This window comes from Cuculus canorus, chromosome 1, assembly GCF_017976375.1.
Source record: "Cuculus canorus isolate bCucCan1 chromosome 1, bCucCan1.pri, whole genome shotgun sequence".
NCBI classification, from domain to species: domain Eukaryota; kingdom Metazoa; phylum Chordata; class Aves; order Cuculiformes; family Cuculidae; genus Cuculus; species Cuculus canorus.
The window spans coordinates 63,400,238-63,415,292 of NC_071401.1; the positions used below are offsets into that span (position 1 = coordinate 63,400,238).

Below are 15,055 nucleotides of genomic sequence, written 5' to 3' on the forward strand. Positions count from 1 at the left end.
TCATATGATAAAACCCATATGACGAAAACCTGTGCCTACTGACAGCAGATCCAACTCACATAGGAAATTATTTGCTTTTTCTTGTACATACCCCAACTTCTTTCCTGTTTTTTACAGCTCACTACGGATGTACCCCTTTGCAAGCAGTGATTAACAGAACAAATGACTCTAAAAGAGATTCATCATTTTGTTTCATAAAAAGGTAAGCTCACTGCCTGTTACAAATGCCAGAAAGCCCTGCAAACAAGCACCATCTTTGCTGTTGTATCACAGGAACACGACTAACTAGGGAACGGCAAATTTCCTCATACTGCAGCAACCAAGCTGTTTCAGCCAACCTGCAGCACAGGAAAAATACATTCAAAAAAAAACCCAACCCACACAAAGACCTTATTTTGTACTGACGAACCTGGCTGATACTTCAGAGTCAGTATCTGCCACTTCCCTTGACTACCAATTATCTCCTCTACTGTCAGCCAAGAGCATGACTACACAGGCATGAGGCCTGTGGCAGTAAATGTTCTTTAGGACCTGCCTAGTATGAATATGAGACCTTACACTACTAAACTGTCAGCACACCATTAAGTCAACCAAGGGACTTCTTACAAGGGACCACAAAAAAGATTTTGTTTTCTGCTATCCACTGCCAGATCAAATCTCATCTTCGTTCCTCAGCCCTCTATTCGGAAAGGTTAGACCCACAGCTTGCCTTAAATTGCCACAATTAGGAAAAAACTTGTTTTTTGTTTTAAACAAATTCAACACACACTTCTACTTGGCACTAGATGATTTATTAGCACAATATAAAGATGAAATGATTTTATACGAACAGCTGAAGGTAATGTAGGATTTCACAGTTAACCATCAAATATAACTGAGAAGAATGAAAATTTCTGCTCTAAGACCTTACAAGTCTTGTAAGTATATTTTTGCAAAATTTGATGGGAATTCCTCTTAAAATCATGCTCACCAGATCTTCAGAGCATTGAATGCTTTTATAAAAAACTCTGCCATTCAGCTGGAATGAACACTAGCAACTCCAAAGTTTCTTTTGAAATTATATATAATTCTAGAAACTGAGTGGAGGATCCTAACACGAGCCAATGCAGATTAGGTATGTTTGACAGCAGTTTTTTGGTACTTACTGAGTTCTCTTCACTTCAGCATTTGCAATGGCACTTATGAAAGGCACAATTCTCCCATAGTGTAAGAAAAGCCTGACAAGAGGTATGGCTGCTTCCTGCTTTTCTCTGCAAACTTCACCCAAAATGTGTGCAGCCGATGCTGAAACAGGCTGAACAGAGGGAAGAAATAAAAACTTTGTGAGATCTTTCTAGAAGAAGCATCCTTTCATACAAAACCCAACACAACAGTTGCAGTGGCACTACCCAAACATGCCTGTAGGTAACACAGGTGGGTGTTACGTTCCAGTTTTTGTTGGCAGTAAGTTCAGATCACAAGAGGGCAGCAATTTAAGAACTATTACAGTACAGTCTCTTTTTTCGCCTGATTTTTAATAGCTGTCATTTCACTGAATGTCACTGTTGCCTGGGAAGCAAAGGAAGAGCTCTTGACTCCTCTCAATTTCAAGCCGCAGTAAGTAGAGAACCCAGTGTTTCTACTGAAAAAATGAAAGCATTGTCACAACTGCTAATGGCAGGTATGGTCCAACTCTGACATTTCAGGATCTGTTCTTGGTTAGGTTTGTTGCTTGGTTTTTTGCGTTTTTTTTTTTTTAATTATGCAAGTAAACCCGTTCCTCTCCAGTAAAGGAAAACGAATTGATCAAACTGAAGTTTACTTTGCATTTTCACATGTAAAATTAGAAAGCCACGGAGAACATGCTGCTAATAAAACCACTGGTGTTGCTGGGCGTGCCTTCACCCACCACACTGAATGCAGATAAAGATCTTTTCTGCCAGAACTGAAAACAAACACCAGGGATATGCAGAGCTTAATGAGGCCCTCAGGTCAGAAAAGGAAGAAGTCTCTCGTAATTAAACAACTATGGTGCCAGCAAGATAGTGACAAAAATTGAGAGACACCCCTATGAGGATGATCTGCAGGTAAACAACAAGCAGGCAAACAACAAGCAAACAAATTACCTCCACGTCTGCAGATTTTAGCAGGAGGTCTCTAAGTGGACTGTAATAGTCTGAGGAAAAAACATGGTCCTCAGTGTAAACAACATTTAACCTTAAGGAACCGAGGTCATCAGGTTTCAATGACTTGTTACCATTATCTCTGGGCTGCAGGAAATACCTGATATGTAAAAAAATAAGACAGCAGATTTGTGGTGAAACACAAGATTATCTCAGGCTATACATGAAATTATATAAAATATATAGACAGACACAATATTCATATATGTATCAAATTCTTAAGAGTTCTGAATCAGACTTCTTAAGTAAGCCTGCCAGCCCATTTCGCACCAACTGCAACATTGAAAGTTCTGATCATAAAGATTTATGTAGACAGATTAAAAACCCCCACACTAAAACTATGGCATTGCTCATGAACTGCAGTAAATAATATCACAAAGCCAATGTATTAGAACTCCCTCCCACATGCAATACAAAGGCAGAGAGAAATCTCTAATCACATTATCAAAACCTTTTGTTCTTACATTTGCTAAGATTACTTTGGCTTGCTTACAAAAAAAAGATACAAACTAAATCCACTTAAACTTTATCACATTGCAGTAATTATTTTTAAGTCTTCACAGCAGACATATGTTTCTACTTATTCTCCAAAAGAAAAATGTCAAATACCATGCTTCATAAGAACTAGACTGTCGGAGAAATTTCAAAGGGAGTCTCAGTTCGCCTAGAAACTCGTCTCCAAACTTCAAGTTACTGGCATTCCAAAGATCAACTCTGTAATTAAAACAAATAATTTTAAAAGATTCATAATAAACAAAAAAATTTAAGACAAATAACTCCAACCTTCTTTCTAATTTTGTTGGCTTTTTCCCCCTCAAATCTATGAGTAAGAAAGTCTTGAAACTGCACAATGATGATTTTCACACAGTAAAGAGACAACCTTACCTGAGAATGCCAGAGCCCTGCAATTCAACTTTATGCAATATCAGTAAAAAAAAGGGCTACCTTTCCCTCATCTGCACTGTTTCCACTATCCATACTGATAAAGATTCAATGGGCTGTTTGGCTATTCAAAAAAAAAATCAAACTATCAATTAGGCTGAATGTCTAGACAACCCTTCCCAGTGCTCTAGCTCCAGGGAAGACTCACTGTGTCAAGCCTATAAATGCGCTGCACCTAAACTAGTTCTGTACAGATACTCAAAACCTTAAAACAGTTCTACCACTCTGTATAATCAACGTATTGACTGAAGCCTACACTATTTTTGGTACTCAGTCCCTCATGTTTGGGAAGTTCTGATACATATCCCCAAATGATACTTCCTTCTCTTTCATGTGCTCTTCTAAGATGTTTAGGATGTAGAACAACTGCCCTGAGATTCAGAAGTACTGGTGTCTAACTCAGTATTTGTAGATAAATGTCACAATACCCACTATAAAGCAAGGATTTCAGACTTAAAGGTAGTCATTTCTGTATCCTATATTAAGGTTTCCCCTGAGAAGCATTTTTGTTTTAAAGCAAGCCCTTCTGAGAATTTTGCAGCTAACAGACAGTCTGAATGTGCCTTTAACTTTTTGGGGAAAAAAAAAAAAGATATATTGGAAAAAATACAGGTTTTGAAATAATGAAGGTTTTTAGAAGGCAACTTTAATTTGGATAAAATACAGAGTCATTCAGTTATGGACATATTTACATAGCCTTTCTAGTCTCAAGCAAGTCACAGTACGCTTGTCAAGGAATGGATGTTGATAGTCCTGCTAAAGGTTTTTAGGATATAATTTTTTTAGGATATCATTTTTTACGATATCATTTTTGAATCCTCTGAACTCAGTATCTCTCAAAAGTGTCTCATGCATCAAATTTCATACACTAGACGTACCATTAGCTTACGCTGCATGCCTGCTGAGTTAAGTTTTTCAAACTCTGTTATTTTCACAGTATTTTTACAGGGCAAGAATACCTCAAAAGGAAAATACTTCTTTGAAAATTCAACCCCCTCTCCCCTTTCTCTGTATCTGGTTGGTAACTATCTTACTAATTCAGACAGCTAAAAGCAGCTTAATGAGGAAACTTATAATTTACCAAGTATTTACAGGCTGCCAGTTTCTAGCTTATCCAAATTCTTTCAAGATGCCCACTAGCAATAACACTTTCAAACATATGAAGGCAAAGGGTGTTACCCCACAGCAACTTGTTACAGAAAAAAATCAGTGCAAAGGATCTGTAGGAGAGGAACTAACAACTTAAGGTAGAATCTCATGCTACACAGTAAGCAAGCAAAGTGGGCATGCAAATTCTGAAATTACTGTTTTGTGTGCTTGGAGTACAAAGCATAAGTAGCATTAAATAAAAAAATCATAATACATAGATCTCAGCGCGAAAGATTACTGTTTCCACAGGTTTTTAGAAGGCAAAATTACAGCAAGTGTTATTCTAAAATCAGTCAGCCTGTAGTCACCGAAAGAAAGAAACAAAGAGGGGGAGGAGAAACAATGAATTTCATCAGAACATCTGGTCCCTAAGTGTTGATATACCCTGTCTGCAACTTCCTACACCCACTCAAAAAGAGAAACCTCCATAGCTTTACACAGAAACGATGAGAGACAGTCTTCTCTTTACCCTGTGGAATGGTATTTTTCTCAGGACAGAAAAAGAAAACAAACCCCCAAACCCATAAATTGTATGGTCCATCCAGAGGGCATGGGGGCAATCTAACTCTGACTAAACACACTGGAGGAAGTGAGCGGAGGTGGAAGGGGAACCTGATATGGAAACAAAAACACTCTGTCCTATAGGGCACAACAAAATTCTGGGCAAAGAGTTTGCTCAACCAAGACTAACACTTTATCTGCTTTTGTCTATTATTTAAGTGCTTAATCTTTTCCCAACTACTTTGTGAGCCTTCTCACAAACTATTCCTCTTTCCCACACTGTGATGTGTTAGTTTTAAGGAATGAACTACTTTTCAGAAGCTCAGCTCCACATATATTACCATTGTAGACAGCCATTTGTCCAGAAAATATACGAAGAACAACTGTATAATTCCTTTATTCCAGTGGCAAAAAGTAAGATTCAACTGAAATATTATGCAATGTGTAAACACTGTCGACCAATGTCTAGCATCCCCTCCAGAGTCACAAAACTATCAAAGAATACTAGCTTTCCTTTAAAATCAGTACGTGGCTGGACATCATGGATAGAAAGACCAGATTGAGACTCCCAATATACTGCCCAGTTGCCTATTCCATCACATATATCCCATGGGATATGGCACATGATACTTCATACCTGCCAACACCTTACAAAGCTTTGCAGAAATATAGTCTGGTGCTAAGAGCAGGTCATCTGCTGTGCTGTCAAACACCGCCACCACCAAAGCAGCCTGGCACTGAACCTGGGCCTTTGCTCTAGCTGCTATGAATTAGCTGTGAGTTGCCCTTAAACCAGATACTTTTGCACTGCCTGACGCAGATATTTTAAGAGAACAAAGTACAGCTCTTGTCTCTCTCACATATTGATAGCTCCCATTTCCTGTCTCATGGAGCCATGGCAAGCACAAATCCACTAATCATCTTGTAGTGTTGTGACACTACACTGACAGGCTACGTGAGCCAGCACCTGGCCATCAAATTACAATAGCCTGCATCTATAAATTCATGAACATAGAACAGTTTGGGTTGAAGGGACCTTAAAGATCATCCAACTCCAACCCCCCTGCCGTGGGCAGGGACATGTCCCACCAGATTAGGCTGCCCAAGGCCCCATCCAACCTGGCCTTGAACACCTCCAGGGATGGGGCAGCCACAGCTCCCCTGAGCAACTTGTTCCAGTGCCTCGCCACCCTCATTCTGAAGAATTTCTTTCTAATGTCTACGCTAAACCTTCCCCTCTCCAATTTATAGCCATTCCCCCTCATCCTATCACTACGTGCCCTTGTAAAAAGTCCCTCCCCAGGTTTCTTGTATGGTCCCTTCAGCTACTGGAAGGCTGCTACAAAATGACATAGATGTGTCTTGCTTGATGGGACTAAGTATTGTTCCCCCTTTCTGGTCTCCCCCTTTTCCTTATATCCAAAACTGTGTTTCTAAGGGAGCACCACCATTCTCCTCAACCTTTGTCTCTCCAAATCCTAGCATAAAGACGTTTTCTCGCCACCTGATGCACTTACAGCAGTTTTCAGCTACAGTGCATCCAGATCACCAGATGGCCTAAGTTTCAATGTATGCGACAGTATGACACATGTGATACCTTTATGTTTTGCACCTCCTATTGCTTCCTCTCCGCTCTTTCTATTCGCCTGTCCCCACACACACTGTTGACAAGCCTCAGCCAGTTCTAAAATAGTGCTAAGTGGGTGGCAGGGGGCAGGGTGGGGTTGTTTTGTTTTTGAAACCAGAGTTGATTCTTTCTTTTGCAAAGGATCTCACCATCATAAGCAGCCTTGCAAGAAGGGGTTAAAGTCTGGCAAGCAAACGAGAAGAGAAACTACCTCTGCCCCAGAGAAACTCTGAGCTCAAGAGTTTCCTTTCAGGGAAGAAGGATCTTACATGGGTTGCTAAAATTAAGTCATAAAAGAAAACAGATCCTTTAACAGAGAGCATCACAGAGCTTCTGGGCTCTCTTGGGAAACTGCAGGAGGGAAGAAAAAAGGGGCCCAAACATAAAAGGCTGTGCTTAATGACAACTCCACATTAGCATACACACAGTGTACATAGGATACCAAGGAAAATAATGAGGATTTCTCTTGCAGAGGAGCTGTCACACATTTGCATACATCGACTGGACAGTGCAGGTAATAGAACATACAGATAAATGACAAAGACTCATCTTGATTCCTGCACAGCAAAACTATTGCCACTTTGAAAACTGAGTGTACTACAAAATTACACAACTTTGAGGAAGACAAGTTCATAAGTACAAAGCATTTGATATTACCTAATCTCCATTTTGTCAACTTCATCCACATCTTCAATATCAAAATGGGATTTCTTGTAGCTACTGTGTCTTGTAACCTAATATAAAGGAGGAAACTTTTAATGAATTTATCCAATACAAAAGCATTCCTATCTTACTTGTGCAAAGCTCTGGAAGATCAGTGCTCTACCATCAGCAGTGACTTCAGTCCTGGTTCTGAAACCATTCATGCATGTGAATAAACGTGCTAACTAAATAGATTCTTCACTACAGAGAAGTGGTGGTTATGCAATCATATCCAAGAGTAACTAGATACTCCACAGTTTCTTCACAGATAAAGGACATCTTTAGTATTACAACAGTAATTACAGTTTACATTGACAAAAGGAAAAAAAAATACAGAAAGGAATACCACTTTTATAAACCATCTAGGGAAATAAAAGTGCAATTAATAATTGAGTTTTAAATACAGCAGTACAACAGATGCCCTGAAGTACACTGAAAAGGAGGGCAGGAAGGGAAACAGAATCACTTTTGAAAACATTTCACAGTAGATGTGAAAAAAAAACTGTGAAGTTCTCCCTGTACTGATATCCTGGAAGTCCATTTATCATGCTCACAAAAAAAACAACAAGTAGATCAATTGTTTAAGAGATGCTAGCCTGTGTTATGCATATCAGAATATAGAACCAGGTGCACAGTTCATCAACCATATTCGCAAGACTAATAAACAGCAAAGCACGGACAGCAAATAATGGTAAAACAGCTGTAAGTGTAGAGTATTAGCAAAAAAAGGTTTTGTTCTTAGAATTTGTTTTCTAGTGTGATTATAAAAATACTTTGATGGCTGTATTTTTGCATAGTGTGTCAGAAACTTGAGAAAAAAGCTACCCCACCCAGCTGAAACCACAGCAGGAACTGATCAAACGCAAGTGTGTATGATGTGTGGGTTCAGCCCTTGGACGCATGCAGAAGCTGAACTTTATTGCAGATTTAAATATGCTTAATACTTCCCACTCACAAAACCTGGCTTTTATTGTAAACTTGACTTCCTGGTTTTATATTGTACATCAGATGCAGATGGTACAAACAAGGGAGGCTAAGATATAGCTGCACAAGTGGAGAGGAACCAGAACAGAATCTACAGCACAGGACACTCAAAGCCATGTGTATGTGTGAGGCAGGCACCATTTTCAAGGTGATATACAAAAACTAAAAGGTACTAGCAGCACCTGTAAGCCCAAGAGTATAGAGGATTTAAATACAGTCTACAGCTTCAGGAGCTCAGCACTAATTCTTACCCTACCCTTACAACTGTCTTCCCTGGGGCTCCAAGAAATGATCCTACATAACTGCAAATGACATTTTCTACTACCATTGTGACACTAATGCTGTGATTTTTAAAAAGGAAGTGAACTTTTCGGTGTTTTATCATCTGTAATATGAGTTTTAAAAAAAGTTATACCACAGGTGTAACTTATGGTACATCCCTTTTACGCAAACATTTTTCTGAGAAGTTTTGCTGGAGTCTGCACGTACAAGGTTTTGCTGTTCACATGTACAAGCGCTTAGTGTGCAGATTAATACAGCTCAAGACCGATAATTCTTAAAAAGATTGCTGTATTAGGTCTATCCATTCCAGGGATGAAACTGGACATGAGGGAACTCTCAGTCCACAGTGCCGAACTAGCTGTTACGTACCATTTCACAAAATATGGGGCATAATTTTGCTGTGCTGGTCCCTTTCTTTAGTCACAGCTGCCAAGCCGTTTGTCAGCTGCTCAATTTTTCCAATACATGCAGGTTTGCAAACAAGACCCCTAGCACTATCTTCTTCAGTTCCCGTAAGAGGGGCATTTTCCTGTAGCTGCATATAGAACTCTGAGTCCCCACACCGCACTGCAGCTGGAGCGGTGGTGGCTCCTAACCATCAGGTGCAAGTTTCATTCATAGCACCTCTTAAATAATCCCTTAGACTTCCTAAACCAATTATAAGCTATTTTCCATTCAGAAAATTAGAATTATGTGAATTTTTGGTTGCAGTAAGGAAAGCACTCATTCAGTGCCTTTTACAGATCAGCCTCTTCCCTTGGAGGCATGGCTGGTAGCTGTGCTAAGAGACTGCAGGAAAGCTGATAAAGCTGTTTGGAAGCAGTAAGTGACACCGCTGTCAACAGCATGGATCTGTGCAGCTCCACAGGAATCAGAAAACTCCGTCAGCATGCACCAGCCACAGGTCTCCCCATGCCCCATCAGTGAATGTATTCCCCAGTCACAGCAATTCTACTGAACCTTGTTTCTTGGAGACATTTAGCCTGATATACACTAACTACTCTCAAAACAGCATAAATCTATGACAGCTCTGTCTGCACTGAGAGTATGTTTACATTTCAGAACTCTGGCTGATTCAGACATTTCCCAAGCTCTGCTCTTAGCCACACAGAAAACATTTTGCTCTGAGTTAGCAGAACAACTGGGGCACGCACTTCAGTTCAGGTTTCGCTTCTGCTGATACTTGGGTGCAACACTGCTCTTGGCATAAAGGCAAGCTAAGCAAGCCTTCAGTCCCCTCCACAACTCCATCTGGAAGATACTTTCTGTTTCTCTCTTTCCTCTCCTGATATGGCACCACCTGCCAAGCTGACTGTTTAAATACCAAACGCTCACTGTGTCTGCAGCACACAGAAGGCTGAGGAATCAGACGTGAAGTTTTGTGGTTTGTAGCCTGAATTCCTGGATTGCATTCTCATTAAAACGCTCTCACTGTCAGGCACCTCCAGAACATTTTAGTTTATTTACATGTAGCATCGCCCTTGTGTCCCTCCCAAATGGTGCAGCTCTGGGCCAGGTGACAGACTGAAATCCTGGGCAGCCCTGAATGAACAGATACCTCAGTGGAATTTCAGTGCTAAGCACCACGGGATCTCTCCTCCACCAACCATGCCCACGCAGCACCTCCACGCTGTCTCACAGAGTGAGGCAAACAGGCACGAAGTCTCACTGCTAGCTAAAGTTAAGTCTGCAGTGAAGTTATACCCTAGGAAGAGATGTATTGGATTACCAGAGGAAAGATTATCTTAGACAGTTATCCTGGTCAACCCTCAGGGCGTCCCCCTTTTTCGGCAGTGAGAAAGTGCTTTTGCCAATGAAGGCCTTGCTATATTTGTTTCTCAAATCCAAATACATCAACAATAGCATATTTCTGCTGGTATGACCAACTTTAGATCAGTTGGTCCAACTGTCAGCTTCTATGCAAAGACAGTGGTTTGTAGGAGGGGGGAGACAGAAACAAGCTCCTCTTGACACTGCCAAGAAAGATATGACATTTCCAATCTGCGCAGCAGCAGCTGTATGGCCTCTCTCTCCCCAGCTCTCTGTCCAGATGTGGCTGCCTGTGCCCCTGAACTGATTTGAGAATCACATCCCTAGGTGTCATCCCTGTGCCAGCAACAATTTCTAATGTAAACGTGACCTGAATGATGCAAGCTGTGTGGGCAGAAAGGGCTTTTCAATGACATGCCAACTGCATTTTACTACTTTGGCTTTTCATCAGCTTCATGATGCCAGATATGTTCTTGAGGTATCTATTGAAATAGCAGAGTTAAATGTAGACTGTGACTAAGATGTCCAAGAGAAAAAAAAGAAAAAGAGAAAGATACACATACTTCAGAAGACAGAATGAAAAGATTCAAGAGGTATCCAAATTACAAACACATGCACATATATGTATGGACACACCACAATTACAGCTAGTCTTGCCAGAAGGAACCAAAATGAGCACTTCCATGAAAGTTACTCTTTGTCTTAACTGGACTTGTTGAAAATGAACTGCATTAAGTAAAGCTCCAGAGGTTTTAACCACTTGAAGGAAAGGCACCGTTATTGCAACAGACTGGAGACAGCCAGAACATCCCCTCTGTTTTTCCTGTACAGTTTTTAGTATTCCTAGGCGATAACCTTCCTCCCATTGACTGGGAAAGACAGGGTGGAGCAGCTATAAAACCACAGGCTAAAAAAAACCCAAAGTCTGTCAGTGTTTTTTTCTAATCCCATTTTTAACTGTCCATTTTCAAAACTCTTCTAAGCTGCGTTGCAAGGGAGTGCAAAGCCTGCTGCTCAGAAGTGCCCACCTTGAAGTTCTTCCTACAGAGCACCTGAGCCAAAGCAATATACTGCTCCCTCAGCAGATGGCTAGTCTGATTGAGGGTACTTCTTTCCCCTGCACCATGCTTTGAAACAGTTTTCAAAGAAGACAGCTGGCAGAACATGGAACCGGATGCTGTGCCAACTATCTACAGTATAATATTTCAGCTTATCACCCATTCCTTTGAAATACCAACCTCAAAATAAAACACTTCATCAAAATGTGGATTGTTGGTCTTCTTTTTAACTTTAGTCTTCTTGGCTTCTGACCTGAATTAAGGAAAGAAAAAAAAGTTCATAAACAACATTAGCAGAAGTATGATTCCAGAACCGAGCCACTGAGGGACAGAGTCATCCACTTGATTTATCTGATAAAACTGGAACATCATGTGGCTCCAGCACTGCAAGGCATACACACTCGCACACATTTAAGAGGGATTCACTGCATGACTGATTTTCAAAAGTGGCAGTAATCACAGTTTATCCTCTCAAATATAAGTCTTTGAACCCTGATTCTGTCACTCACTTGATTCAGCACAATCTTGAATTTGTACTAAGCGCCTCACAAGAATGGGGTCCTGAGCCGCAACGTTTGGGGGACAGTCTCAGGCTTGATGTGACTCAATTCCTTGTGCCCTAAAAGCACAGGAGACAGGAAGACTGACAAAGCTATTTCTGTGTTTTATGTTTTATATTTCTGGCCTGAGGAATCAATGAATGCTATCCTGAGGTATTAAATAATAGTAATTAAAAAAAGAGTGATTTCTTCAGTAAGAATATTTTTATTGCTACACTACCACCCTTCTCCCTGCAGCCCCAACAGCATCCAGTTGTTATGTTGTTGAATTATTATGAGTGGTGCTGAGCAGAAGTCTCTTAATTTCTACTGCTCTGCAGGAACAAGACATGGCAGACCTCCTCCAAATCACTCACTGGGCAAAAGCCCTGATAAAATTCAGCACTGCCGATTCATCCTCTATGGGCAGTGCGATCTACCTGCACCTGCCTTTTAGGACACAGACATTAACTGCTTGGTGTTGGCCAACGCCTTTCACACAGGGCAGCCAACAGCTGTTTGATAATTTCCAAGTGTTATGAACCTATGCTTGATTTGTTCACATTACCTGCAAGCAAAAAGCTCTGTGTTGTTCTACATCACCAACCTTCCCCTATAGCTCTGCACTAATAAGAAGGCGTAGATAATACTGACACAGATGGAGAGGCACATCGGCCATGTGGAAAACTGACCTACTAATCATTTCATCCCAGAATCTATCCCTCATTTCTCATGCAAAGCTGCTTAGATAGCTTGTGACTGCTTATATTAACTAAACAACTCTATGATTTCTTTTACAGAGGTCAGGCAAAGCTGGGTCTAATTCCCAGTGCTGCTGGAGGCTTCCTGTGTGATCCGAACGGGCCAGTCCACTGGTATACAATGTCTTCCCATATATAATACAGCCATAGAAACACTTTTGGTCAGGAAGTCTGATGGTTCTCTAAGTATAAATCACACAAACAGCAGCACATTTGTTGAAATTTTTTTGCTTGGCATTGCATAAATGCAGCTGAATAAAGCAGATTTCCTAATCTAAAAGGAGAGGCATTGAAAAAATCCAGAGAGGAGAATGATGTACAAATTAAGAATATCCCACTTTTCCTAGGACGAGCTGAGAGATAAGAGAAACTAATCGCCTCCAGGACATAAGGCAGATTGCCCATCCCATCTCATCAGTCACACTTGCCAATCAGCCTCTTTTCCGATAAGCCCATCTGAGAGGGGACTGGGAAGCAGGATGTAGAACGGGAGGCGATTAAGGCAAGCACAATTATTGGGCATTTACAAAACTGTGTTTGAGAATAAGCTGCATGCTGCTTGCTGAAGATAGGAGACAAGCCTTCTCATCCCCACCAAAATCAAATAGGAATAAGATGAGGCTATGCTCCTTATTCTGAAAGGAAATACGTCATCAGTTGTCATACATTATCTGGACTGGGGGGAAAAGGGAAACAGATGAAGAAAGGCAAGTTTGGGCATTTGAGAATACAAGGGTTAGTGAAAAAAATCTCCTTAGAATTTCAGTAATAGCCACCTAGTACCATCTGAAACAAGTTACATGCTTAAAATAATGAAGCATACAAGTCAAATATACAGCTCATTATTGAAAATAAGGCATAGCACATCTAGACAAAAGATGAAGAATACAGATTAGTCTCAAGGACTCCTCTAAATGCAAACTATGCATCTGTTAAGAATACATTTTATTCATAGCATTTTCAGTGATTTGTTGGAAAATATTATGAATAACCCATGCTACCCAATTTGATTCTTTGAGGTCACAGCAGAGCTGTTTTGTACCTAACACGGCAGAGACATAAAAGATGACTCTAGAGAAGCAGAAACAAAACAGTGACACAACAGCACAGGAAATTTTTATAACAGAATGGGAAAATTTAATCCTAAATTTAAGCTGAAGAATCTCATTACTAAAACCTCATTCCGAATTTTATCTATGCTATTATGCCCATGTATATCAAATTACAGGACTGAGCCACCTAGGGCTTTCAAAATACACATTTGCCACACCTTGAACATTTAATACTCTAAATATTCACATACAAACGTGGTTACGTTGCAAGATGTTGATGTATTCAGCTTTCTCTTCTGCTCCTGCCCAAAATTAGGCAATAAATTTGCTCAAAAACTGGCCTCCAACTGTGAGGTGAGAAGATGCACAAATTAAGCCTAACCACAAATTACATACTCCAGGATATTCAAATTATTCAGGGACTGTTCAGACCTTTACATAAATCAAAACTGAAACAAGCCTCAAATTACTTACTTTAGTGTAATTCGGTAGTTCATACATGCACACACAAACACTTAACATATTCTAATAGTGTCTAAATACTCCCATCTGTCTCCATCTGAGAATGCAGATTTCTAACAGACAAAGGAAACAGAAACCATGTTCATAAATTGGAAGCTCATGTACGTGCAGTACTTGCCTGGAGGGTCCAGCTAAGGTAACGGTGGCATAGGGATCACATTGTCCATTCACAATGGGCAGCCCTTGGCATTCTAAAACTCTAGAAAAAAGAAAATGGAGATAAACAAACCAATTAAATGGGAAGAGACTGTAGTGAAAATAAAAGCAATGCATTTTCATCCTGTTCCCATTTTACAATACTTTATCCTAGAAAATAAGCACACTTTATCCTAGAAAATAAGTCACTAAGCACAAGTCTTAAATTTATATCTAAACTTGAAAACACATTTTGATCTTAAATACTCACTTTAACAGGGTCAAAAATACTGTTAAATGAAGAGAAACCTTAACTCAAAGGACTCTTACTATGCACGTACAACTACTTAAGGTTCTGCTGTCAAGATGGGAGCTGTCAGCACTTGAAAATTCTATGACAACTTATTCACTGGAAGAAAAATAACCAGAATTTACTTCTGCAACAAAAGATTAAAAAAAAACCCACAGAGACAGATCTCAGCAGTAGAGAAGTAATTTCTCAGAATCACATTCACAAATGCCTCAGTCCTTTAAAAAAAAAAAAAAAATTGGCACAGGCTTACTTGCAAAGGTGAGGTAACTACAGACCAGGAGGCAGTATGACAGTCACCTCTGTCCATAAAACTTTTAAATAGCAAAATTGAAGAGACACATTCAGTAGCTCTGCACTGAAGAAGTCAAAGAGAAACTGTGAGGACAAAATGGAACCAATTGGGTTTTGCTGCAAGTCATGGTGAGGAATACACATTTCAACATCTCTTTGGGAAAAAAAAAAATAAAAGAAAGAACCCAACACAACCCCACAAAAACCTTTGAAAAAGATATATTATGCTTCACAAGTTAAAACTTATTGAGGAATGCAGCACCAA

General features: G+C 40.1%; 1 protein-coding gene across 2 annotated transcripts in view; it reads right to left on the reverse strand.

The window, feature by feature from the left end:
• The window catches only part of RASA3 (RAS p21 protein activator 3), a 137,769-nt gene that overhangs the window by 19,945 nt on the left and 102,769 nt on the right, over window positions 1-15,055 (reverse strand). For both annotated transcript variants that reach the window (XM_054071247.1, XM_054071256.1), the window contains exons 6-11: window positions 14,170-14,250; window positions 11,358-11,430; window positions 7,039-7,115; window positions 2,772-2,876; window positions 2,106-2,262; window positions 1,146-1,294 (exon numbers count right to left, since the gene is read on the reverse strand). In XM_054071247.1, the coding sequence (XP_053927222.1) occupies window positions 1,146-1,294; window positions 2,106-2,262; window positions 2,772-2,876; window positions 7,039-7,115; window positions 11,358-11,430; window positions 14,170-14,250 (642 nt within the window). The remainder of the gene's footprint in view (window positions 1-1,145; window positions 1,295-2,105; window positions 2,263-2,771; window positions 2,877-7,038; window positions 7,116-11,357; window positions 11,431-14,169; window positions 14,251-15,055) is intronic.